Here is a 27297-nt window from a genome sequence, read left to right on the forward strand (position 1 = left end):
TTAGGCCCAGCACACACACAGGCAGAGGAGAGAGGTCCCGTAACAGAGAATCTGGCTTCATGTCAGCAGAGAATCAGTCTGCATGTCATAGCAGAGAATGAGGCTTCACGTCAGCCACCACTGCAACAGTCCATTGGCATATATTTAGGCCCAGCACACACACAGGCAGAGGAGAGAGGTCCCGTAACAGAGAATCTGGCTTCATGTCAGCAGAGAATCAGTCTGCATGTCATAGCAGAGAATGAGGCTTCACGTCAGCCACCACTGCAACAGTCCATTGGCATATATTTAGGCCCAGCACACACACAGGCAGAGGAGAGAGGTCCCGTAACAGAGAATCTGGCTTCATGTCAGCAGAGAATCAGTCTGCATGTCATAGCAGAGAATGAGGCTTCACGTCAGCCACCACTGCAACAGTCCATTGGCATATATTTAGGCCCAGCACACACAGGCAGAGGAGAGAGGTCCCGTAACAGAGAATCTGGCTTCATGTCAGCAGAGAATCAGTCTGCATGTCATAGCAGAGAATGAGGCTTCACGTCAGCCACCACTGCAACAGTCCATTGGCATATATTTAGGCCCAGCACACACACAGGCAGAGGAGAGAGGTCCCGTAACAGAGAATCTGGCTTCATGTCAGCAGAGAATCAGTCTGCATGTCATAGCAGAGAATGAGGCTTCACGTCAGCCACCACTGCAACAGTCCATTGGCATATATTTAGGCCCAGCACACACACAGGCAGAGGAGAGAGGTCCCGTAACAGAGAATCTGTCTTCATGTCAGCAGAGAATTAGTCTGCATGTCATAGCAGAGAATGAGGCTTCACGTCACCCACCACTGCAACAGTCCATTGGCATATATTTAGGCCTAGCACACAGGCAGAGCAGAGAGGTCCCGTAACAGACAATCTGGCTTCATGACAGCAGAGAATCAGTCTGCATGTCATAGCAGAGAATGAGGCTTCACGTCACCCACCACTGCAACAGTCCATTGGCATATATTTAGGCCTAGCACACAGGCAGAGCAGAGAGGTCCCGTAACAGACAATCTGGCTTCATGTCAGCAGAGAATCAGTCTGCATGTCATAGCAGAGAATGAGGCTTCACGTCACCCACCACTGCAACAGTCCATTGGCATATATTTAGGCCTAGCACACAGGCAGAGCAGAGAGGTCCCGTAACAGACAATCTGGCTTCATGACAGCAGAGAATCAGTCTGCATGTCATAGCAGAGAATGAGGCTTCACGTCACCCACCACTGCAACAGTCCATTGGCATATATTTAGGCCTAGCACACAGGCAGAGGAGAGAGGTCCCGTAACAGACAATCTGGCTTCATGTCAGCAGAGAATCAGTCTGCATGTCATAGCAGAGAATGAGGCTTCACGTCACCCACCACTGCAACAGTCCATTGGCATATATTTAGGCCTAGCACACAGGCAGAGCAGAGAGGTCCCGTAACAGACAATCTGGCTTCATGTCAGCAGAGAATCAGTCTGCATGTCATAGCAGAGAATCAGGCTTCACGTCAGCCACCACTGCAACAGTCCATTGTCATAAATTTAGGCCCAGCACCCAGGCAGAGGAGAGAGGTCCCGTAACAGACAATCTGGCTTCATGTCAGCAGAGAATTAGTCTGCATGTCATAGCAGAGAATCAGGCTTCATGTCAGCCACCACTGCAACAGTCCATTGGCATATATTTAGGCCTAGCACACAGGCAGAGGAGAGGTTCATTCAACTTTGGGTAGCCTCGCAATATAATGGTAAAATGAAAATAAAAATAGGATTGAATGAGGAAGTGCCCTGGAGTCCAATAATATATGGTTATGGGGAGGTAGTTAATGTCTAATCTGGACAAGGGACGGACAGGTCCTGTGGGATCCATGCCTGGTTCATTTTTATGAACGTCAGCTTGTCCACATTGGCTGTAGACAGGCGGCTGCGTTTGTCTGTAATGACGCCCCCTGCCGTGCTGAATACACGTTCAGACAAAACGCTGGCTGCCGGGCAGGCCAGCACCTCCAAGGCATAAAAGGCTAGCTCTGGCCACGTGGACAATTTAGAGACCCAGAAGTTGAATGGGGCCGAACCATCAGTCAGTACGTGGAGGGGTGTGCACACGTACTGTTCCACCATGTTAGTGAAATGTTGCCTCCTGCTAACACGTTGCGTATCAGGTGGTGGTGCAGTTAGCTGTGGCGTGTTGACAAAAGTTTTCCACATCTCTGCCATGCTAACCCTGCCCTCAGAGGAGCTGGCCGTGACACAGCTGCCTTGGCGACCTCTTGCTCCTCCTCTGCCTTGGCCTTGGGCTTCCACTTGTTCCCCTGTGACATTTGGGAATGCTCTCAGTAGCGCGTCTACCAACGTGCGCTTGTACTCGCGCATCTTCCTATCACGCTCCAGTGCAGGAAGTAAGGTGGGCACATTGTCTTTGTAGCGTGGATCCAGCAGGGTGGCAACCCAGTAGTCCGCACAGGTTAAAATGTGGGCAACTCTGCTGTCGTTGCGCAGGCACTGCAGCATGTAGTCGCTCATGTGTGCCAGGCTGCCCAGGGATAAGGACAAGCTGTCCTCTGTGGGAGGCGTATCGTCATCGTCCTGCCTTTCCCCCCAGCCACGCACCAGTGATGGACCCGAGCTGCGTTGGGTGCCACCCCGCTGTGACCATGCTTCATCCTCATCCTCCTCCACCTCCTCCTCATCCTCGTCCTCCTCGTCCTCCAGTAGTGGGCCCTGGCTGGCCACATTTGTACCTGGCCTCTGCTGTTGCCAAAAACCTCCCTCTGAGTCACTTCGAAGAGACTGGCCTGAAAGTGCTAAAAATGACCCCTCTTCCTCCTCCTCCTCCTCCTCCTCCTGGGCCACCTCCTCTTCCATCATCGCCCTAAGTGTTTTCTCAAGGAGACATAGAAGTGGTATTGTAACGCTGATAACGGTGTCATCGCCACTGGCCATGTTGGTGGAGTACTCGAAACAGCGCAACAGGGCACACAGGTCTCGCATGGAGGCCCAGTCATTGGTGGTGAAGTGGTGCTGTTCTGTAGTGCGACTGACCCGTGCGTGCTGCAGCTGAAACTCCACTATGGCCTGCTGCTGCTCGCACAGTCTGTCCAGCATGTGCAAGGTGGAGTTCCACCTGGTGGGCACGTCGCATATGAGGCGGTGAGCGGGAAGGCCGAAGTTACGCTGTAGCGCAGACAGGCGAGCAGCAGCAGGATGTGAACGCCGGAAGCGCGAACAGACGGCCCGCACTTTATGCAGCAGCTCTGACATGTCGGGGTAGTTGTGAATGAACTTCTGCACCACCAAATTCAGCACATGCGCCAAGCAAGGGATGTGCGTCAAATTGGCTAGTCCCAGAGCTGCAACGAGATTTCGCCCATTATCACACACCACCAGGCCGGGCTTGAGGCTCACCGGCAGCAACCACTCGTCGGTCTGTTGTTCTATACCCCGCCACAACTCCTGTGCGGTGTGGGGCCTGTCCCCCAAACATATGAGTTTCAGAATGGCCTGCTGACGTTTACCCCGGGCTGTGCTGAAGTTGGTGGTGAAGGTGTGTGGCTGACTGGATGAGCAGGTGGAAGAAGAGGAGGAGGAAGCCGAGAAGGAGGAGGTGGCAACAGGAGGCAAAGAATGTTGCCCTGCGATCCTTGGCGGCGGAAGGACGTGCGCCAAACAGCTCTCCGCCTGGGGCCCAGCTGCCACTACATTTACCCAGTGTGCAGTTAGGGAGATATAGCGTCCCTGGCCGTGCTTACTGGTCCACGTATCTGTGGTTAGGTGGACCTTGCCACAGATGGCGTTGCGCAGTGCACACTTGATTTTATCGGATACTTGGTTGTGCAGGGAAGGCACGGCTCTCTTGGAGAAGTAGTGCCGGCTGGGAACAACATACTGTGGGACAGCAAGCGACATGAGCTGTTTGAAGCTGTCTGTGTCCACCAGCCTAAATGACAGCATTTCATAGGCCAGTAGTTTAGAAATGCTGGCATTCAGGGCCAGGGATCGAGGGTGGCTAGGTGGGAATTTACGCTTTCTATCAAATGTTTGTGAGATGGAGAGCTGAACGCTGGCGTGTGACATGGTTGAGACGCTTGGTGACGGAGGTGGTGGTGGTGGTGTTGGTGGTACATCCCCTGTTTGCTGGGCGGCAGGTGCCAACGTTCCTCCAGAGGCGGAGGAAGAGGCCGAGGCGGCAGCAGCAGAATAGGCCGAGGCGGCAGCAGCAGAAGAGGTAGCAGGGGGAGCCTGAGTGACTTCCTTGGTTTTAAGGTGTTTACTCCACTGCAGTTCATGCTTTGCATGCAGGTGCCTGGTCATGCAGGTTGTGCTCAGGTTCAGAACGTTAATGCCTCGCTTCAGGCTCTGATGGCACAGCGTGCAAACCACTCGGGTCTTGTCGTCAGCACATTGTTTGAAGAAGTGCCATGCCAGGGAACTCCTTGAAGCTGCCTTTGGGGTGCTCGGTCCCAGATGGCGGCGGTCAGTAGCAGGCGGAGTCTCTTGGCGGCGGGTGTTCTGCTTTTGCCCACTGCTCCCTCTTTTGCTACGCTGTTGGCTCGGTCTCACCACTGCCTCTTCCTCCGAACTGTGAAAGTCAGTGGCACGACCTTCATTCCATGTGGGGTCTAGGACCTCATCGTCCCCTGCATCGTCTTCCACCCAGTCTTGATCCCTGACCTCCTGTTCAGTCTGCACACTGCAGAAAGACGCAGCAGTTGGCACCTGTGTTTCGTCATCATCAGAGACATGCTGAGGTGGTATTCCCATGTCCTCATCATCAGGAAACATAAGTGGTTGTGCGTCAGTGCATTCTATGTCTTTCACCGCTGGGGAAGGGCTAGGTGGATGCCCTTGGGAAACCCTGCCAGCGGAGTCTTCAAACAGCATAAGAGACTGCTGCATAACTTGAGGCTGAGACAGTTTCCCTGGTATGCATGGGGGTGATGTGACAGACTGATGGGGTTGGTTTTCAGGCGCCATCTGTGCGCTTTCTGCAGAAGACTGGGTGGGAGATAATGTGAACGTGCTGGATCCACTGTCGGCCACCCAATTGACTAATGCCTGTACCTGCTCAGGCCTTACCATCCTTAGAACGGCATTGGGCCCCACCATATATCGCTGTAAATTCTGGCGGCTACTGGGACCTGAGGTAGTTGGTACACTAGGACGTGTGGATGTGGCAGAACGGCCACGTCCTCTCCCAGCACCAGAGGGTCCACTAACACCACCACGACCATGTCCACGTCCGCGTCCCTTACTAGATGTTTTTCTCATTGTTATGGTTCACCACAACAACAAATATATTATTTGGCCCAATGTATTGTATTCAAATTCAGCGGGATATAAATTTGAGGCCTAGTATTTAGGCGCTGGGTGACCGGTATGGATTTAGTGACAGAATTAGACTTGGAAATGCACAGAAGCGTGTGTGTGAAGTTATTCTGAATGACCCTATGTGCACCTTCAATATGATCTACCCTTTTAGGGATAGATTTCAAATAGCTCTGATATAGCAGAAACGACTAAATTATGAAATTGCTAAATTGGGAATTGTATTTCAACCCAGAACAAAAAATGTGCTTTGACGGACACTAAATAACTTTCCCAGCCACAACAGGACAGCGGTAACGAGAGATTTAGCGGGATATAAATTTGAGGCCTAGTATTTAGGCGCTGGGTGACAGGTATGGGTTTAGTGACAGAATTAGATTTGGAAATGCACAGTAGCGGGTGTGTGAAGTTATTCTGAATGACCCTATGTGCACCTTGAATATTATATACCCTTTTAGGGATAGATTTCAAATAGCTCTGATATAGCAGAAACCACTAAATTATGAAATTGCTAAATTGGGAATTGTATTTCAACCCAGAACAAGAAATGTGCTTGAACGGACACTAAATAACTCGCCCAGCTACAGCACTAAGGACAGATTTAGCGGGATATAAATTTGAGGCCTAGTATTTAGGCGCTGGGTGACAGGTATGGGTTTAGTGCCAGAATTAGACTTGGAAATACACAGTAGCGGGTGTGTGTGAAGTTATTCTGAATGACCCAATGTGCACCTTGAATATTATATACCCTTTTAGGGATAGATTTCAAATAGCTCTGATATAGCAGAAACCACTAAATTATGAAATTGCTAAATTGGGAATTGTATTTCAACCCAGAACAAGAAATGTGCTTGAACGGACACTAAATAACTCGCCCAGCTACAGCACTAAGGACAGATTTAGCGGGATATAAATTTGAGGCCTAGTATTTAGGCGCTGGGTGACAGGTATGGGTTTAGTGCCAGAATTAGACTTGGAAATACACAGTAGCGGGTGTGTGTGAAGTTATTCTGAATGACCCAATGTGCACCTTGAATATTATATACCCTTTTAGGGATAGATTTCAAATAGCTCTGATATAGCAGAAACCACTAAATTATGAAATTGCTAAATTGGGAATTGTATTTCAACCCAGAACAAGAAATGTGCTTGAACGGACACTAAATAACTCGCCCAGCTACAGCACTAGGGACAGATTTAGCGGGATATAAATTTGAGGCCTAGTATTTAGGCGCTGGGTGACAGGTATGGGTTTAGTGCCAGAATTAGACTTGGAAATACACAGTAGCGGGTGTGTGTGAAGTTATTCTGAATGACCCAATGTGCACCTTGAATATTATATACCCTTTTAGGGATAGATTTCAAATAGCTCTGATATAGCAGAAACCACTAAATTATGAAATTGCTAAATTGGGAATTGTATTTCAACCCAGAACAAGAAATGTGCTTGAACGGACACTAAATAACTCGCCCAGCTACAGCACTAAGGACAGATTTAGCGGGATATAAATTTGAGGCCTAGTATTTAGGCGCTGGGTGACAGGTATGGGTTTAGTGCCAGAATTAGACTTGGAAATACACAGTAGCGGGTGTGTGTGAAGTTATTCTGAATGACCCAATGTGCACCTTGAATATTATATACCCTTTTAGGGATAGATTTCAAATAGCTCTGATATAGCAGAAACCACTAAATTATGAAATTGCTAAATTGGGAATTGTATTTCAACCCAGAACAAGAAATGTGCTTGAACGGACACTAAATAACTCGCCCAGCTACAGCACTAAGGACAGATTTAGCGGGATATAAATTTGAGGCCTAGTATTTAGGCGCTGGGTGACAGGTATGGGTTTAGTGCCAGAATTAGACTTGGAAATACACAGTAGCGGGTGTGTGTGAAGTTATTCTGAATGACCCAATGTGCACCTTGAATATTATATACCCTTTTAGGGATAGATTTCAAATAGCTCTGATATAGCAGAAACCACTAAATTATGAAATTGCTAAATTGGGAATTGTATTTCAACCCAGAACAAGAAATGTGCTTGAACGGACACTAAATAACTCGCCCAGCTACAGCACTAGGGACAGATTTAGCGGGATATAAATTTGAGGCCTAGTATTTAGGCGCTGGGTGACAGGTATGGGTTTAGTGCCAGAATTAGACTTGGAAATACACAGTAGCGGGTGTGTGTGAAGTTATTCTGAATGACCCAATGTGCACCTTGAATATTATATACCCTTTTAGGGATAGATTTCAAATAGCTCTGATATAGCAGAAACCACTAAATTATGAAATTGCTAAATTGGGAATTGTATTTCAACCCAGAACAAGAAATGTGCTTGAACGGACACTAAATAACTCGCCCAGCTACAGCACTAGGGACAGATTTAGCTGGATATAAATTTGAGGCCTAGTATTTAGGCGCTGGGTGACAGGTATGGGTTTAGTGCCAGAATTAGACTTGGAAATACACAGTAGCGGGTGTGTGTGAAGTTATTCTGAATGACCCAATGTGCACCTTGAATATTATATACCCTTTTAGGGATAGATTTCAAATAGCTCTGATATAGCAGAAACCACTAAATTATGAAATTGCTAAATTGGGAATTGTATTTCAACCCAGAACAAGAAATGTGCTTGAACGGACACTAAATAACTCGCCCAGCTACAGCACTAAGGACAGATTTAGCGGGATATAAATTTGAGGCCTAGTATTTAGGCGCTGGGTGACCGGTATGGATTTAGTGACAGAATTAGACTGGGATATGGCCAAAAAATAAACAGACTATTGCTGGTTAAATGCACTTGGTGTGACAGCTTCACCCTGATGTAGGCTTTAGCCAAAAAACAACCACACCATTGAGGGTTAAATGCACTTGGTGACAGGCGCAGCTTGCCCCTGATTTAGTATATGGCCAAAAAATGAACAGACTATTGCTGGTTAAATGCACTTGGTGTGACAGCTTCACCCTGATGTAGGCTTTAGCCAAAAAACAACCACACCATTGAGGGTTAAATGCACTTGGTGACAGGCGCAGCTTGCCCCTGATTTTGTATATGGCCAAAAAATGAACAGACTATTGCTGGTTAAATGCACTTGGTGTGACAGCTTCACCCTGATTTAGGCTTTAGCCAAAAAACAACCACACCATTGAGGGTTAAATGCACTTGGTCGCAGCTTGTGCTGGCGCACCACAAGACACAAAATGGCCGCCGATCACCCCAGAAAAATGTGACTGACAAACGGTCTGGGCAGCCTAAAAACAGTGAGCAATTGAGGATCAGCAGCTCAATGATCCACAGCTGCAGATCGATCAGTTAATCAAGTCCTTTGGAGGAGTTAATCTGCCTAATCTCGCCCTACTGTCGCAGCCGCAACCTCTCCCTACGCTAATCAGAGCAGAGTGACGGGCGGCGCTATGTGACTCCAGCTTAAATAGAGGCTGGGTCACATGGTGCTCTGGCCAATCACAGCCATGCCAATAGTAGGCATGGCTGTGATGGCCTCTTGGGGCAAGTAGTATGACGCTTGTTGATTGGCTGCTTTGCAGCCTTTCAAAAAGCGCCAAGAAAGCGTCACAAAAGCGCGAAGAAAGCGACGAACACCGAACCCGAACCCGGACTTTTACGAAAATGTCCGGGTTCGGGTCCGTGTCACGGACACCCCAAAATTCGGTACGAACCCGAACTATACAGTTCGAGTTCGCTCATCCCTACTCACATACTTAGGCCTCTTTCACACGGGCGTCAGTTTTTTTGCCCGGATAAGAGGCGGGTGCGTTGCGGGAAAATGCGCGATTTTTCCGTGCGAGTGCAAAACATTGTAATGCGTTTTGCACTCGCGTGAGAAAAACCGCGCATGTTTGGTACCCAAACCCGAACTTCTTTACAGAAGTTCGGGTCTGGGATTGGTGTTCTGTAGATTGTATTATTTTCCCTTATAACATGGTTATAAGGGAAAATAATAGGATTCTGAATACAGAATGCATAGTAAAACAGCGCTGGAGGGGTTAAAAAAAATATAAAAAAATGTAACTCACCTTAGTCCACTTGATCACGAAGCCCGGCATCTCCTTGTGTCTCCTTTGTTGACTAGGACCTGTGGTGAGCATTAAATAGAGGTAAAGGACCTTTGATGACGTCACTCCGGTCATCACATGGTCTTTTACCATGGTGAATCACCATGGAAAAAGATCATGTGACGTACCATGTGATGACCGGAGTGACGTCATCAAAGGTCCTTTACCTCTATTTAATGCTTACCACAGGTGCTAGTCAACAAAGAAGACACAAGGAGATGCCGGGCTTCGCTATCAAGTGGACTAAGGTGAGTTAAATTATTATTTATTTATTTTTTAACCCCTCTAGCGCTGTTTTACTATGCATTCTGTATTCAGAATGCTATTATTTTCCCTTATAACCATGTTATAAGGGAAAATAATACAGTGAATAGACTGCCACCTAGCAACCATGTGTGAAAATCGCACCGCATCCGCACTTGCTTGCGGATGCTGTGCGATTTTCACGCACCCCATTCACTTCTATGGGGCCTGCGTCACGTGAAAATCGCACAATATAGAGCATGCTGCGATTTTCACTCAACGCACAAGTGATGCGTGAAAATCAACGCTCATGTGCACAGCCCTATAGAAATGAATGGGTCAGGATTCAGTGCGGGTGCAATACGTTCACCACACGCATCGCACCCGCACGGAAAACTCGCCCGTGTGAAAGGGGCCTTACCTTCCACAGTACAGCCGTTCCTGAGATCTGCCTCCAGGTCACGTGGTCCCTTTAGAGGGCTTTTTTGTGCTTCCGGGGAAAGTCTGTCTTTTTCTCTTCCTTTCTCCAGCAGGAGATGGATCGTCACGAGTGACGTCACCGTCTCCTGCAAGTGGAAGCGCCGGCCTCCATCTTCTTCCCCAGCTGGCTGAGGAGAGCTGTGTAAGCCCTGCCCCCAGGGCGTGGCTATGGAGATTGCTGCAGAAGCTCTGGCAGTAGAACTGGCTGAGGAGAGCGGTGTAAGCCCCGACCCTGGGCGTGGCTATGGAGATTGCGGCAGAAGCACTGACAGTAGTGCTACAGTGAGGGCTGATGCCTACAGTCCTGTGTGTGTATAAGCAGAAAGTGCCCATATACAAATCCAGATTGGGCATAGGGGAGTGCAAGGCTCATCACTGTGCAGCGCAGCCAGGCTTGTGTATCAATAAAGTCATGTATTCAACAAAACAAGAAGGAGAGAAAGTAAACAGATCTGCCAGGATGATCTGATGTCTTTCATGGAGGAAGGAAACCTCAGACATGAAAAACTGGTATTGGGGGCATATGTAGGGATGGTGAGGGGTGTTAAGAGCACATAAAAAGAATTTAGATTTTAGGACCAGACAACCTCTTTAAACTTCAACCCCGCTAGCTAAAACCCCCTTCATGACCAGGCCACTTTTTACACTTCTGCACTACACTACTTTCACAGTTTTTTGCTCGGTCATACAACTTACCACCCAAATGAATTTTACCTCCTTTTCTTCTCACTAATAGAGCTTTCATTTGGTGGTATTTTATTGCTGCTGACATTTTTACTTTTTTTGTTATTAATCTAAATTTAACGATTTATTTGACATTTGACAAAAAATGACATTTTTCACTTTCAGCTGTAAAATTTAGCAAAAAAAACGACATCCATATATAAATTTTTCGCTAAATTTATTGTTCTACATGTCTTTGATTAAAAAAAAATGTTTGGGCAAAAAAAAAAAAAAGGTTTGGGTAAAAGTTATAGCGTTTACAAACTAAGGTACAAAAATGTGAATTTCTGCTTTTTGAAGCAGCTCTGACTTTCTGAGCACCTGTCATGTTTCCTGAGGTTCTACAATGCCCAGACAGTAGAAACCCCCCACAAATGACCCCATTTCGGAAAGTAGACACCCTAAGGTATTCGCTGATGGGCATAGTGAGTTCATAGAACTTTTTATTTTTTGTCACAAGTTAGCGGAAAATGATGATTTTTTTATTTATTTTATTTTTTCTTACAAAGTCTCATATTCCACTAACTTGCGACAAAAAAACAAAACATTCTAGGAACTCGCTATGCCCCTCACGGAATACCTTGGGGTGTCTTCTTTCCAAAATGGGGTCACTTGTGGGGTAGTTATACTGTCCTGGCAATTTAGGGGCCCAAATGTGTGAGAAGTACTTTGCAATCAAAATGTGTAAAAAATGGCCTGCGAAATCCGAAAGGTGCACTTTGGAATATGTGCCCCTTTGCCCACCTTGGCTGCAAAAAAGTGTCACACATCTGGTATCGCCATACTCGGGAGAAGTTGGGGAATGTGTTTTGGGGTGTCATTTTACATATACCCATGCTGGGTGAGATAAATATCTTGGCAAAAGACAACTTTTCCCATTTTTTTATACAAAGTTGGCATTTGACCAAGATATTTTTCTCACCCAGCATGGGTATATGTAAAATGACACCCCAAGACACATTTCCCAACTTCTCCTGAGTACGGCGATACCAGATGTGTCACACTTTTTTGCAGCCTAGATGCGCAAAGGTGCCCAAATTCCTTTTAGGAGGGCATTTTTAGACATTTGGATCCCAGACTTCTTCTCACACTTTCGGGCCCCTAAAAAGTCAGGGCAGTATAAATACCCCACATGTGACCCCACTTTGGAAAGAAGACACCCCAAGGTATTCAATGAGGGGCCTGGCGAGTTCATAGAATTTTATTTTTTTTGCATAAGTTAGCGGAAATTGATTTTTTTTTGTTTTTTTCTCACAAAGTATCACTTTCCGCTAACTTAGGACAAAAATTTCAATCTTTCATGGACTCAATATGCCCCTCAGCGAATACCTTGGGTGTCTTCTTTCCGAAATGGGGTCACATGTGGGGTATTTATACTGCCCTGGCTTTTTAGGGGCCCTAAAGCGTGAGAAGAAGTCTGGAATATAAATGTCTAAAAATGTTACGCATTTGGATTCCGTGAGGGGTATGGTGAGTTCATGTGAGATTTTATTTTTTGACACAAGTTAGTGGAATATGAGACTTAGTAAGAAAAAACAAACAAAAAAATATATATATTTCCGCTAACTTGGGCCAAAAAAATGTCTGAATGGAGCCTTACAGGGGGGGTGATCAATGACAGGGGGGGTGATCAATGACAGGGGGGTGATCAATGACAGGGGGGTGATCACCCATATAGACTCCCTGATCACCCCCTGTCATTGATCACCCCCCTGGTAAGGCTCCATTCAGACGTCCGTATGATTTTTACGGATCCATGGATACATGGATCGGATTCGCAAAACACATGCGGACGTCTGAATGGAGCCTTACAGGGGGGTGATCAATGACAGGGGGTGATCAGGGAGTTTATATGGGTGATCACCCCCCTGTCATTGATCACCCCCCTGTAAGGCTCCATTCAGACGTCCGTATGATTTTTACGGATCCATGGATACATGGATCGGATCCGCAAAACACATGCGGACGTCTGAATGGAGCCTTACAGGGGTGTGATCAATGACAGGGGGTGATCAGGGAGTGTATATGGGTGATCACCCCCCTGTCATTGATCACCCCCCTGTAAGGCTCCATTCAGACGTCCATATGATTTTTACGGATCCATGGATCGGATCTGCAAAACACATGCGGACGTCTGAATGGAGCCTTACAGGGGGGTGATCAATGACAGGGGGTGATCAGGGAGTGTATATGGGTGATCACCCCTCTGTCATTGATCACCCCCCTGTAAGGCTCCATTCAGACGTCCGCATGTGTTTTGCGGATCCGATCCATGTATCCATGGATCCGTAAAAATCATACGGACGTCTGAATGGAGCCTTACAGGGGGGTGATCAATGACAGGGGGTGATCAGGGAGTGTATATGGGTGATCACCCTCCTGTCATTGATCACCCCCCTGTAAGGCTCCATTCAGACGTCCGAATGATTTTTACGGATCCATGGATACATGGATCGGATCCGCAAAACACATGCGGACGTCTGAATGGAGCCTTACAGGGGGGTGATCAATGACAGGGGGGTGATCAATGACAGGGGGTGATCAGGGAGTGTATATGGGTGATCACCCCCCTGTAAGGCTCCATTTAGATGTCCGAATGATTTTTACGGATCCATGGATACATGGATCGGATCCGCAAAACACATGCGGACATCTGAATGGAGCCTTACAGGGGGGTGATCAATGACAGGGGGTGATCAGGGAGTGTATATGGGTGATCACCCCCCTGTAAGGCTCCATTCAGACGTCCAAATGATTTTTACGGATCCATGGATACATGGATCGGATCCGCAAAACACATGCGGACGTCTGAATGGAGCCTTACAGGGGGGTGATCAATGACAGGGGGGTGATCAATTACAGGGGGTGATCAGGGAGTGTATATGGGTGATCACCCCCTTGTAAGGCTCCATTCAGACGTCCGCATGTGTTTTGCGGATCCGATCCATGTATCCATGGATCTGTAAAAATCATACAGACGTCTGAATGGAGCCTTACAGGGGGGTGATCAATGACAGGGGGGTGATCAATGACAGGGGGTGATCAGGGAATCTATATGGGTGATCACCCGCCTGTCATTGATCACCGTCCTGTAAGGCTCCATTCAGACGTCCGTATGTGTTTTGCGGATCCGATCCATGTATCCGTGGATCCGTAAAAATCATACGGACGTCTGAACGGAGCCTGACAGGGGGGGTGATCATTGACAGTGGGGTGATCAATGACAGGGGGTGATCAGGGAGTGTATATGGGTGATCACCCGCCTGTCATTGATCACCCCCCTGTAAGGCTCCATTCAGACGTCCGCATGTGTTTTGCGGATCCGATCCATGAATCCGTGGATCCGTAAAAATCATACGGACGTCTGAACGGAGCCTGACAGGTGGGTGATCAATGACAGGGGGGTGATCAGGGAGTTTATATGGGGTGATCATGGGTGATCAGGGGTTCATAAGGGGTTAATAAGTGACGGGGGGGGGATGTAGTGTAGTGTGGTGTTTGGTGCGACTTTACTGAGCTACCTGTGTCCTCTGGTGGTCGATCCTAACAAAAGGGACCACCAGAGGACCAGGTAGCAGGTATATTAGACGCTGTTATCAAAACAGCGTCTAATATACCTGTTAGGGGTTAAAAAAAATCACATCTCCAGCCTGCCAGCGAGCGATTGCCGCTGGCAGGCTGGAGATCCACTCGCTTACCTTCTGTTCCTGTGAGCGCGCGCGCCTGTGTGCGCGCGTTCACAGGAAATCTCGGGTATCGCGGGAGGACGCGTATATGCGTCCACCCAGAAGAGCAGGGCCGCCGGCAGGACGCAATCCTGCGTACGGCGGTCTTGTAGCGGTTAATACAGTTATTGCTTACATTTCCCATATGTCTACTTTATGTTGGCATCATTTTGTAAATGTCATTTTCTTTCTTTGGGACATTAGAAAGTTTAGAATTTTAGAAGCAATTTTTCAAATTTTCAAGAAAATTTCCTAAATCAACTTTACGGACCAATTGAGGTCTGAAGATACTTTATGATAGAAACCACCCATAAAGGACCCCATTTTAGAAACCAGACCCCTCAAAACAGATTTATGAAACGTTGTTAACCCTTTTGGTGCTCCACTGGAATTAAAGCTGGTGGTGAAAATGTATAAACTTCATTTTTGTGCAGATTTTTCATTTTAAGCCATTTGTCCTGTAACACAGCAAGGGTTAACAGCAAAACAAACCTGAATATTGATTACCCTGATTCCGCAGTTGGAGGTTTGCAAGGACTCACCGATTGCATGGCTCTTGCTTCTGACAGTGTGTTCCGATATGGCAGATAGTTCACCAGTATCTAATCAGTGGGGGTCCTGGGTGTCGGACCCCCAACAATCAGATACTGATTACCTATTTAGAGGATATGTCATCACTAGTAAAATCTCAGGAAAAACCCTTTAACTGTTCATTTTCATGTGGATTAAAAGTACATTTTTTTTTCACGAAGAAACGGATTGTGTAGTACACAAAGATTTTTTCCCACAAACCTGGATTGGTTAGTAATAGGGTCCACAGGGAACCTTCCTCTGCCTTGAATGAAACCTCTGGGGTGGCTGCAGCCTACAAGAAGATAAACCATCAGTCAGGTCATCTCCAAGTTAAACTAGGTTCACATCTGCTGCCAAACTGGGTATTCTGTTCCAGCATAGCAACAAAATCACCAGATAAGGCATTCGCCGGGCACCACCTTCACCTGATGGATCCCATTTTCTATAATGGGGTCTGTTGGATTTCCAGCATGAACACAGGCATTCTGCTGGACAACACACTGACACATGCAGCGGTATTTTGTCCTTTCTTTTACCAGTTTGCAGTGAAAGCTCCTGCCAGAACCTCTATTGCAGATGTGAACCCAGCTTTAGGAGTCTAATATTAGAGTATAATATATGGAATCCAACCTCCTTCGGAGTAACTACATTGCCATAGTAAACAAGCATCACTGCATCCTCTTCTGTATTGTACTGGACTCTTAATTTGACCCTAGGAAGAAATGTGGCTTCCCCAAAAAGATCCTGGTACACTCCATAATGCTCTGCCACTCTCTGTATATGACTGCTGAGAACCCCAAACATAGCCAAGGCAACCATAACCATCCCCCCTTCCCCCTTTAAAACACCCCACCTCCTAGGGAAATAACCACAAGACTACCAGATGGTGTGGTGATCGGCCACAGCTTTATTCACTTTCTCTTATCAATGGAAAAACCCGAGCCTTGACCTGCTCGAACCATCACTCATCAGGAGCGGTATGTCGGCCACTGGACTCCCAGCAGGCAAGTCCGCCATTTCTCCTTTACTCCATACTGCTATTTATGTTCATACCGCCAGCTGTGACTTAATAAGAAGCATAATTGTAGAAACTAGAAAAGCATAGGAAAAAAACAGGAACACCCGGACCAACGATCGAAAAAACCTGTAGAGCCAACAAATGGGCGGGCGGGAGGGGCAACTGCTGGCTGGATAGAAAAAGGGAAGGGGGAAGAGGCACCCAACGGGCTAAATACTGTATGGGAGGTGCCCATAGAGGCCCAGAAAAGGAAGGGCAGGAAAAGCACTGAGTGCTTTTAACCCTTTGAGTTGCCTAACTGGCATCCCTTAACCATAAAATCCTACCTAAAGAGAGGGAGAAAGGGGGGGGGGGTGCAACACCTATCAATCGAAGATAGGGGAGGGGATCACAACAGTCCCCGCTCCCCTCCCTAATCAGTCGAGGGACCCACAGACTGCTGAGAACCCCAACCATAACCAGGGCAACCATAACCACCACCCCCTCCCCCCTTTAAAACATCACACCTCCTAGGGAAATAACCACAAGACTACCAGATGTTGTGGTGATTGGCCACAGCTTTATTCACTTTCTTTTATCAACGGAAAAACCCAAGCCTTGAACTGCTCGAACGATCACTCATCAGGATCGGTATGCCGGCCGCTGGAATCCTAGCAGGCAAGTCCGCCATTTCTCCTTTACTCCATACTGCTATTTATGTTCATACTGCCACGGAGGAGCCACTGTAACCCTACACAGGGCTCCGACCACCACCCAACATGAAGATGGCATGCTCCACCCCATACTGTAGACCCGAAAGAAAAATGTCAAGTCCAATATCAGATAAATGGACACCATCCGGGCGCAGTAAAGCCCTGTTGTCTCCTTCCAATTGGCGGTGAATCACTATACCCGATCGGGATCTAATAAAACAAGATATACCGGAATTTACCGTTCTACAACACTTTTCCATAGCATCAGTCCCTAGCTCCATGCCAGACAACCCGTGGGACTATTTCTGCCCAAACTAGGACCATTTCAGAAAAAAGGAAGATAAACGCTCCATGTCTGCCCACATAAGGGTCATGAGCTCCGCCAGCCTCAAAGTGCAAAGGTCTCTAACTCCAGCATGAATCATCAGAATGACGGGCCGGTTGAGGACCTGCTTATATCTACCAACTCGGGAAGGACTTGGGGCCACCGGAGACCACGGATTCCACCCCAGAATATGTCCACTTCCCAAAAACCCAACGTACGGCCTGCAGTCCGCTCTCTATGCCGCCCAAAATACATAAGAATGGACAATAATCCAGACAGCCGGACGAAGAGCACCTATGAAAGACAAACAATTAGAACAATCCAACTGCAACCAATATGAGGCAACTAAACAGGTTGTGAAATTTTTATTTTTTGTAATGGTAATGATTTTTTTTATTATTATTTTTTCATAAATTTTTTTGTTTTACAGCAAGTCAGGGCGAATATAAGTAGCAAAACAGGAGGAACGCCATCTGCCAATTCGCATAACCTCAGACTCGGGTAGGCCAACCCTTGCAGCCTCAGTCGCAGCGCCAATCTGAAAATAATGAGTCCCAAACAAACTAGGGTCATAACCCAACATACGTAAACATCTTTTAACCAAAGAAGTAAACTGAAACTTGATAAGGGGGGGGGAGGTCCTGGTTGACCAAGAAGTGACCACCAGCAGGGTGTAACTTACTGTATTCTGCGACCAAAGCTACAGAACACGCCGGGCCCGGGACCTGATGAAAGGGGATCCAGGCACCCCTACCAAAAACATCAGTTTTAGAACAACGTATGTGGACCCGTACCGACATATTCCCCAGCACTACGTCATTGGGGAGTAGCCCACCCAACTTGAAACAGGAAGAGGGTAACAGTTCACCAATTCTAAGGGCGGCAAAAAAAGATAGACTAAAACTGGTTGCTAACAGGGCACCCTCGAAGGGGGAGATACAACGGCAGAGCATGCAGAAATTAAACCGCAAAGCAACTGATAGGAGATTGGGCGACAACATTGCCTTCTAACATATTCCTTGCGCCAACATCTTAGGGCTTGTGTAATCAAAAAGGCATTTGTGACATCGGGTCAACCCAGGATCCGGGAATGGAAGGCCACACCCGCTAGCTGGTACTGGGCCACCGAGGCTCATAAGCCAAGGGAATGCAAGCGCAGTAAGAATTCCACCACCACCTGTAAGCGAACCTCATCCCTGCTCAGATTACGATCCCCACCTATGGAAAGAAATTCACTCCATGCCTTACCGTGAGCTCTCCAGGTAGCCTGTAGTCACAGATGACGATATTAAAGACATCAGCTGTTGTCCACCAGCTGCCAGAGGTGCTGTGGTCACATCTCGCCAACTGGAGTTGCTCCTGGCAAGAGGGATCTGAATTCCTGCCAACTAAACCGAGAAAGAGTGTCAGCAGTAAGGTTAGAGGTGCCCGGAACATGGCGGGCCCTGAAGTATATGTACTCCAAACAGCGCAACACTAAATGACGCAAAAAGCTGAGAACATGCAAGGACGATAGACTGTTAATACAATGAACCACACTCAAATTATCTGTCCAAAAACAGACATGCTGATTAGCCAACCTGGAGCTTCAGAGCTCTACCACAACGATAATTGGAAAAAGTTCCAATAGTGTCAGGTTTTTGCAGAAACCCAAAGAGGACCAATTGTCCGGCCAAGGCGAAGCGCACCAATTGGTGCCAAAAATAGCTCCAAAACCATAGGAGCCTGCTGCATCCGTATACAAAGAAAGCTCGGAATTGGTGCATTCACCTGACAAGAAGCTAGTGTGCCACACTTGTAAATCCGCTTTCAAAGAACTATTGATGCAAATATGGTGACGAGGGGAAGTGACACCGAGCATGGCAAGGGACAGACGATGGGAAAAAACTCAACCCATGGGAATTACCCTGCAAGCGAAAACTAAAAAACCTAGGAGGGATTGGACCTGAAAAAGGGTGGCTTTACGGATAGCTAAAAAACCTTGGACTAACCGAAACAATCTATCAAGTTTTTCCGTCGGTAAGCGGAAAACCATGTTAACAGAATCAATCTCAATGCCTAAGAACGAGAGGCAAGTGACCGGGCCCTCCGTTTTGTCAAGAGCTATGGGGACCCCAAAACGTTTCAACAAATATAGAAAAGTATTCAATAAAAACTGACAACCCTCACTGTCCCCCGGGTAAATGAACAAAAAATCGTCTAAATAGTGGATAATGGAACGGGAACCGGTTTCTTATCTAACAGCCCACTCCGGGAAAGAACTGAACATTTCAAAGTAGTGGCAAGATATCGAACAACCCATAGGAAGGCAAGTGTCATAGTAACACAAACCATCCACACGGCACCCCAACAGATGGTAACAGTCCGGATGAACAGGGAGAAGGCGGATTCAGTCTCCCTGACCAGGGCAACAGCCCTGTCAAAGGATACATAGGTGACCGAGGAGTCCTCAGGGAGAATAGCATCATTAACCAAATTGCCCTGCGGGTTATGTATTAGCCGGAACTTACCCAGTTCCTTCTTAGGGACTACGCCTAAAGGGGAAATGCGGAGATTGTAGAAAGGTTGTCTGAAAAAAGGGGGTTCCTGCTGAGGATAAAAGGGATGAAGAAACCAAAAGTAAAACCAAAACGCAACTGGCCAGAAGCAGATTTTTTTTGGTATAGGTCTAGCCAAGGCGCCAACCTGGCTACGGTCACTGGCGTCCTTATGGTCACCCTGGGAGGGTTTAGGGGGTTTTGTAAGGGGGCGGGAACAACGGGCAGCCGCGTGTGGGCCTCCGAAGGTGGAACATTCATGTTTATACCTACAAAGTCCAGCGAATAGGTCCCTCATTAAATAACCAACAGGCCCCCTGCCATCGCACGGCCACCGGTCCCTGGGCCGACAAGAACCCGGATCCGGTGGCCGCACCAAGAAAGGGGTGTCTATGTGACACCATTAACCAAAGCCACACGTCGGTGGCCTTGACACCCCATCCAATATCCGGTTGGAGAGAGACAACTAAATTCCTCATCATATCTCCACCAAGCGGAACCGCGATGGGCCTTGTAGGCACTGTAAATAGTGTCCTGGTACACAAACAGGTCCGAACAGCGTTCAGGATGACATTGGCCCATAATACATCCCAACACTGAAAATGCTTGGAGCCAATTATTCATGGTTTTAGAATCCCGGGGACGCCGTTCAGAAGGCTTATCTACTGGACGAAGCTCCTTGTCCACTGTATGTTGATCGATGGTAACCAAAGACCATATATCAACATACTGATTGTTCCAAATCCGCTCTCGAACCTCCTCCTCCAAATGGACACCCAGCAGGCTAACTCCACAAAAGATTGAATCCTTTTAAATGCTCGCCTGAACCGGGTAGGTTTTCTTAGGGGGCGGAGGAGAGGGAGGCAAAGAAGAGGAAGGCTGCAATTTATTAAGAATGGCCCTAAGGGCCCCAACGACCTCCGAACCCACGGTACCCACCCCCAAGCATCCGTATACGTAAACTCACCAGACGATGAATCCACTAGAAGAACCGAGGGACGGCGCCGCCGCCGCAGCTAGAACCGGCTCTTGGCAAATCGGTGGAGACACCAGGCTGGAAGCCCTGGAAGGATGGGTAGGCTCCCGCTTCTTACGTCTGGAATGGGTTCGTGGACCAGATTCCCCGGATGCACCCGTCAAAACGTCCGACGATGACGGGGAGCACCATCTCGAGGACCTGGAGCGCTGACTTCTCCAGGAATCCCTGGAACGGCGGCGGAACTGGCGCCTGCGATAATGATGATGACCTCTCCTTCTGGATCTTCCAGAAGAGGACGAACAAGAGCGACGATGATGTCTGCGTGACGTGAAAGATGGGGGTGGGAGGGCTGAGAGGGACCTTGAGGGGGTAGCATTACAGGGGCACTAGAGGCATGCGGGGCTGGACGCTCCACAGCATCCTCATACACATCAAGAAAGCCTGGCTCATATACAGAGACAGCAGGCAGAGGATAAGGAGCAGTCTCCACACAGGGAGGAAAAGGAGGGGGCTGGGGGTGGATGTGGGGGTGTAGCTATAGGGGGTGCAGAGGTAGCAGTCGCTACCGGGCTAGGAACCTGAGGGGGCCCAAAGACCCTTGTGCCGCATAAGAAGACACCAGTATTATAGAAAGTGCATGCAGGTCAAGTTACACCACTGGCTGTAGGGAAGGGGTTAGGTCAACAATTTGGTTGGGGGGGCTTCTCAATTTTTGCCTCAGGCAGCATGAAGGCTATGTGCCTCCCTGCCCCTAGCCACAAAGTACTGAGGGAAGGGGGGCCCAAGCTGAACTCTTGCACCAGGGCCCATGAGCCTTTAGCTACGCCCCTGGGTGGATGGCCACTCGGAAGCTCAGGAAGAGGTGGCCTGGGCACCCATTATTACATTAATAGCGCTCTCCTGCACACACGAGGCAGGAAGCGCACAAGAAGCAGAAGGATAAGGAAGGGACGGGGCCTGCAAACAGTGTTGCAATGGACGTTCCTCCTGTGCTGGGGAGACCACGGAGGCAGCGCGTACCAGAGCATAAGGACATGGGGGACTATGGCCCAGATGAGTGGGGGGGCAGATGCCCCAAGACGAGCACCGGCGCAACCCAGGTGCCTGGAACTGAGCCGCAGAGCTCAGCGGAGCCAGAGGGGAAGGGAGTGTGGACGGAGCAGCAGCAAGAGGAGGGATGGCAGGCACATTCAGGAATGAACCTAGCTAGCCATCCTCCTCTGCCTGAATTCTCGCCAGGAGAGCCTCCTTTAACGGGTCACCTACGGACTTGACGCCAGGTAAGTGCCACCGTGCTGCACAACTGCTGGCCCGACGGAAAAATGGAAGGTGGGGGCTGGATCCAACGGGCTAAATACTGTATGGAAAGTGCCTATACAGGCCCGAAAAAAGGAAGAAGCATTTAACCCCTTGAGTTGCCTAACTGGCATCCCTTAACCATAAATTCTACCTAAAGAGAGGGAGAAAGGAGGGAGAGGGGTCCGCAACACCTATCAACCAAAGATAGGGGGGGGGGGGTCACAACAGACTGGGGCCACTTGTCCTTTCCCACTCTGCTCGAACTTCATCCAAGGGAATAAGCACTGGGATGAGAAACAAAGACTCAGTGCCCTACAAGCAGAATGATTAACATAGTAAATCATAGTCGCATTATATTCAAACAAGCTGTGAGTTCACAGGCAAAACATTTCAATATCAGGTGGCACAGACAAATGGAAACATCCTAAATTCTCTACAGTACAATCTAGTAACACTTGTCGCGCTCACTGGTAGACTTCGATAAGAAAGCAATATTGTTACTTCTGTCTTTAGTGGGGCTAGAAGTAAACTAATACTGCATGATATCGCCGTTTGCTCCTTTGTCTCGTTCTCACAACCGAAAACGACCGCCAGAAGTACACGTCACAGAGACGTTCTTATGTAGGATCCAATAATGTGCCTGCTTCCAACAGCTAGGTGAGGTTTATTTATACCAGAAGATGGAAGGCGGTCTTACAATCATGACCAATGGGGAGACGAACGCGAACAAATCTGCGCTTTCCATAGGATAGATGGCGACCAAATGGCGAACAATAATTTTTCCACAACATGCAGTACGTCGCAGACGGTGAAGTGATGGGTCATCGCCGCTTCCTCCGTTTACTGCATAGTGCTTATTGAGGTGCAGGAGAGGAGAAGGCTGTAATAAATTACTTCTGTCTTTTCTTCACTGACAGACAGCAGAGGACCTGACCTCCTTCTGCTAGACTGTAGGAGCTCTAATCCTGTACCATTCATGTAAGGCACTCCAGCATTTGGCTGTGATCAGGTTAAAAAACAAGTAAAACCCCCTTAAACAGCCCATCATAAATCATTCTGTAGAATGTAAGTCCATTAAAGGAACTGAAGTGTATTTTGCACGATATACACTGCCCGGCGGAAAAAAAGGTCACCACCTGGATTTAAATAAGCAAATAGCTGAGATACTCCTAGTTGGTCAGGTCTAGGGTCCAGCAATGTTATGTGCCCAAAGTATGAGGTCAGCTGACTACCTGAACATACTTACTGACCAGGTTATTCCATTAATGTATTTTTTCTTCCCTGATGGCACAGGCATATTCCAAGATAACAATGCCAGGATTCATCGGGCTCAAATTGTGAAAGAGTGGTTCAGGGAGCATGGGACATCATTTTCACACATGGATTGGCCACCACAGAGTCTAGACCTGAACCCCATTGAGAATATTCGGGATGTGCTGGAGAAGGCTTTGCGCAGTAGTCTAAATCTCCCATACAAGATGTTGGGGAAAAATGTTTGCAACGCTGGACAGAAATAAATGTTGTGACATTGCAGAAGCTTGTGGAAATGATGCCACAGCGAATGCGTGCCATCATCAAATCTAAAGGCGGTCCAAAAAAAATTTTGAGTAAGCAACTTTTTTTTGGGCCAGGCAGTATAATTGACAGTCACAAATCTGTTGTTATATGTAGATTTCAGGACAGATTTTCTCAGCAGCATTATTGCATGAAATGCTGTATGATCACATACACCTTGGGGGGGATTTATCAAGTCCGGCGCTTTCTGTGCCGGTCTTGATATCCCCTACACTGCCGAGGGATCCACCTAACTAATGACGAGCTCAGGCCTAATCATATTATCAATTAGACACATCCTCAGGCAGCCCGTGCCCTAAACAGAAATGTACAACAGCTCAGAGTTGTCTTCATTTACACAGGAAAACTGGGGTAAATGAAGATAAATTTGTCATGGCTGTTGGCCACACCCTTTGCCGTCCTTGACAGGCCTGCTTTTGCAAAAGTGGCGAGGATGGTGTAAAACGAGGCACTTGCGATTTTCGCAAACACACAGCTTGCGACTTTTTGAAGCCATTTTTCTGCTGCAAGGGAGATGATGAATCTCTCCCTTTGTGTTTCTGGAATTAACAGTCCCTTTTGCATCAAGAAGAGCAGACTGGCCCTCATCAGACCTAGGGGATGTAGTATTTGGGTTGATACTAGGGCTGGGCAATATGGCCTAAAATCTACATTGCAATATAATCTGACGCATGTGTGATAACGATATATATCACAATATATTTTCTTCCGTATTTATACAAAATATCAGCCCCATGCCATCATCATCCATGTCCCCCAGCCAGCTCCATCAGCCTCATGCCATAGCCATCCACCTCCCCCTTCTCCAGTAGATTCGGGCCCCTGCTAATATACTTACCTTTCCTGCAGGGTGCGTGGCTGGCTGATGGAGTCTGCAGAAGACGGACCGTGTCTTCTTCCCAGCATGCACTGGGAGAGACCTGACGTCACACACAGCGCCAGCCAGTGCGCTGACGATGCGTGCACGCAAGGCCCTGGCGAGTACTGCGCGGTGCTGAGTCGGGAGGCCACGGAGCGGTGAGTGAGAAGCTTCTTCAATTCACTACCGATCCATTGTCATCTATCGCGATATGGCGATATAAACAAAATCTATATCATTGCTCAAATTTATTAATCAATAATATCAGATTGGCAGGGTTCTGACACCCGACACCCCAGCCGATCAGCTGTATGATGAGAAGGCACGCGCCCTCTCCCGTCTGTCTTGCTGTTTGCTATAGACTTAGCAGCAGCGAGCAGGAAGAGAGACAGGAGACAGCGCGTGCCTTCTCTGTCGGACCCTCGCCGATCTGATATTGATGACATACCGTGAAGATAGGTCAGCAATATTAAAAGCCTGGAAAACCACTTTAAACTGTGGAAAAGTTGAAGAGATCATCTAGTTGGATTCCAACATGCCCGATCCTTTATTCAGGTGGGAGATCTGCAGCCGCTGGAGGAATCTGCCAGCGACTTCTGCCCCTCACCCTATTAGGTAAGTGTGCATGTCTATGGGAAGTCAGGAGGAATAATGGTCCGGTCATCCCCTTTAGGCTCTGTTCACATCTGCTTTTACAGCTCGGATTTTGTCATATTTGACAGGAAAAACAGCAGTTTATGCAGCGGTATTTATCCCATTAAAATGTCGGTCACTTTGTCGCCAGTGGTATCTGTCATACCACAGATCCGAGTATGTGATGTGATGGGGTCTCCCCAGTCCCACCTGTCTGCATCCAGGGCAACAAAGAACAGAGCGGAGGCCGTGCATGCTCCGAGCTCAGCCGTTTCTCCCATAGACGTGAATGGCGGGAGCTGCGCACAAGTTTCTGACTGGACGCAGTGGCGAGGAGCTGCCTTACCATGTGTGAGGGGGGCATCAAGGGACCCACATTCTGGAGGCAGGACCCGCATCCATCAGACATTTAGATCATGTCTTGTGTATATGCCATAAATTTCAGAGACTGGAGTACCCCTTTAATGGAACTGCACATTACGGCCCCCTAGATCTTGAATGTAGCCGGACCCTTTGTTCTGACGAGGTTCAGCTTAGTCTGGAGATTTCTGTCCTTATTAGAACTTTTATCATCAATAGTAGTGTAATAAACATGTCAATCATGGTGCACTACAACTCTCAGCTTTCTTTCTGTAGAAATAGTCTATTAAACACACCAACTTTGTTACCTATCTCTGCCCAATTTACACTGAAACCAGCCCTCAACAAGTTTAACAAAGATGAACGTAAAAGCTGCATGACGGTACAATTCACAACAGCCTGCGACGGTGGGGGTTCAAATGTCTGGTGTCAGTGTAAGTGGATAGGATGTGATGATGACCCGTCCATTATGATCCACCGGGTACTGTCCAGCACCTTAAGCACCATTCACATTACATTAAGGTCTCCCGTTAGATGTATACATGGGGGGTATTTCCTGACGTATACCTCCAATGAATGCCACAGTATAGATTTAAATGGGCACAGATCACCTATAGAGTCTCATTATGTGGTCCACCACGTTAACCCATACAGCTAACGCAGGGCCTTGTTTTGGCCTTACTGGGGCCTATGAATATTTATATATGGCGAGTATATTTAAAGGGCATCTGTCAGCAGTTTTGTACCTATGACACTGGCTGACCAGTTATATGTGCGCTTGGCAGCTGAAGACACCTGTGTTGGTCCCATGTTCATATGTGTCCGCATTGCTGAGAAAAATGATGATGTTTTAATAAATGCAAATGAGCCTCTAGGAGCAACAGGGGAGTTACCGTTACACCTAGAGGCTCTGCTCTCTCTGCACTCAGATTGAGAGGACCAAGCAGTGAAATCATCATCCCACTTTGCCCTATGAATCAAAGTGGAGAGGGTGTGGCAGCTGCAGAGAGAGCAGAGCCTCTAGGTCAGGGTCCTCGGGACCCACCTACCGGTCATGTTTTCAGGATTTCCTTAGTACTGAGCAGGTGATATAATTAGTGTCCATGCATCAGGATAGTTATTTATTCTGTGGGATATTCTCAAATTCTGACCAGTAGGTGGGTCCCAAGGACCGGAGTTGAGAAACCCTGCTCTAGGTGTAATGGTAACGCCCCCGTTGCTCCTAGAGGCTCATTTGCATATAAGAAAACATAATTATTCTCAGCAATGCGGGCACATATGTACATGGGACCAACACAGATGCCTTCAGCTGCCAAGTGCACATACAACAGGTCAGCCGGTGTCATAGGTACAAAACTGCTGACAGATGCCCTTTACACGTGAGGAGAATGCCCCTTGGAAATCCAGCCTTATTACATGTTCACCACTGCTCCTATGACCACAGTCACAGCTCTGGCGGCCATACTGTATTGGTAATGGCTAAATACTATACTCGGCAAGGACCTACTAACGTCACAACATTACGTGGCAATCCCAGTTCATGTGGATCGGAAACAAGAGAGCAGAATGCTTTTTTACCTGGATCATGGAGCTCATGTCAGCAGTGGGAGAAGTATGTGGAACCTACTCATGTAGTAACTTATTTTGTACTGAGATGTGGGGGGGACTGTACAAAGATGTGGGGGGGACTGTACACAGATGTGGGGGGACTGTACACTGAGATGTGGGGGGACTGTACCATGATGTGGGGGGACTGTACACTGAGATGTGGGGGGGACTGTACCATTAGATGTGGGGGGACTGTACACTGAGATGTGGGGGGGACTGTACCATTAGATGTGGGGGGACTGTAC

The 27297-nt window shown here is 47.8% G+C and overlaps 1 protein-coding gene across 1 annotated transcript in view; it reads right to left on the reverse strand.

Moving 5' to 3' along the window:
• Window positions 1-27297, reverse strand: part of LOC122923610 (39S ribosomal protein L38, mitochondrial-like) — a 41874-nt gene that overhangs the window by 8643 nt on the left and 5934 nt on the right. The window contains exons 3-5 of the mRNA XM_044274477.1: window positions 22241-22329; window positions 15798-15951; window positions 15387-15459 (exon numbers count right to left, since the gene is read on the reverse strand). Coding sequence (XP_044130412.1) covers window positions 15387-15459; window positions 15798-15951; window positions 22241-22329 — 316 coding nt within the window. The remainder of the gene's footprint in view (window positions 1-15386; window positions 15460-15797; window positions 15952-22240; window positions 22330-27297) is intronic.

The sequence above is a fragment of the Bufo gargarizans genome, unplaced genomic scaffold, assembly GCF_014858855.1.
Source record: "Bufo gargarizans isolate SCDJY-AF-19 unplaced genomic scaffold, ASM1485885v1 original_scaffold_1773_pilon, whole genome shotgun sequence".
In the NCBI taxonomy this organism is placed as follows: Eukaryota; Metazoa; Chordata; class Amphibia; order Anura; family Bufonidae; genus Bufo; species Bufo gargarizans.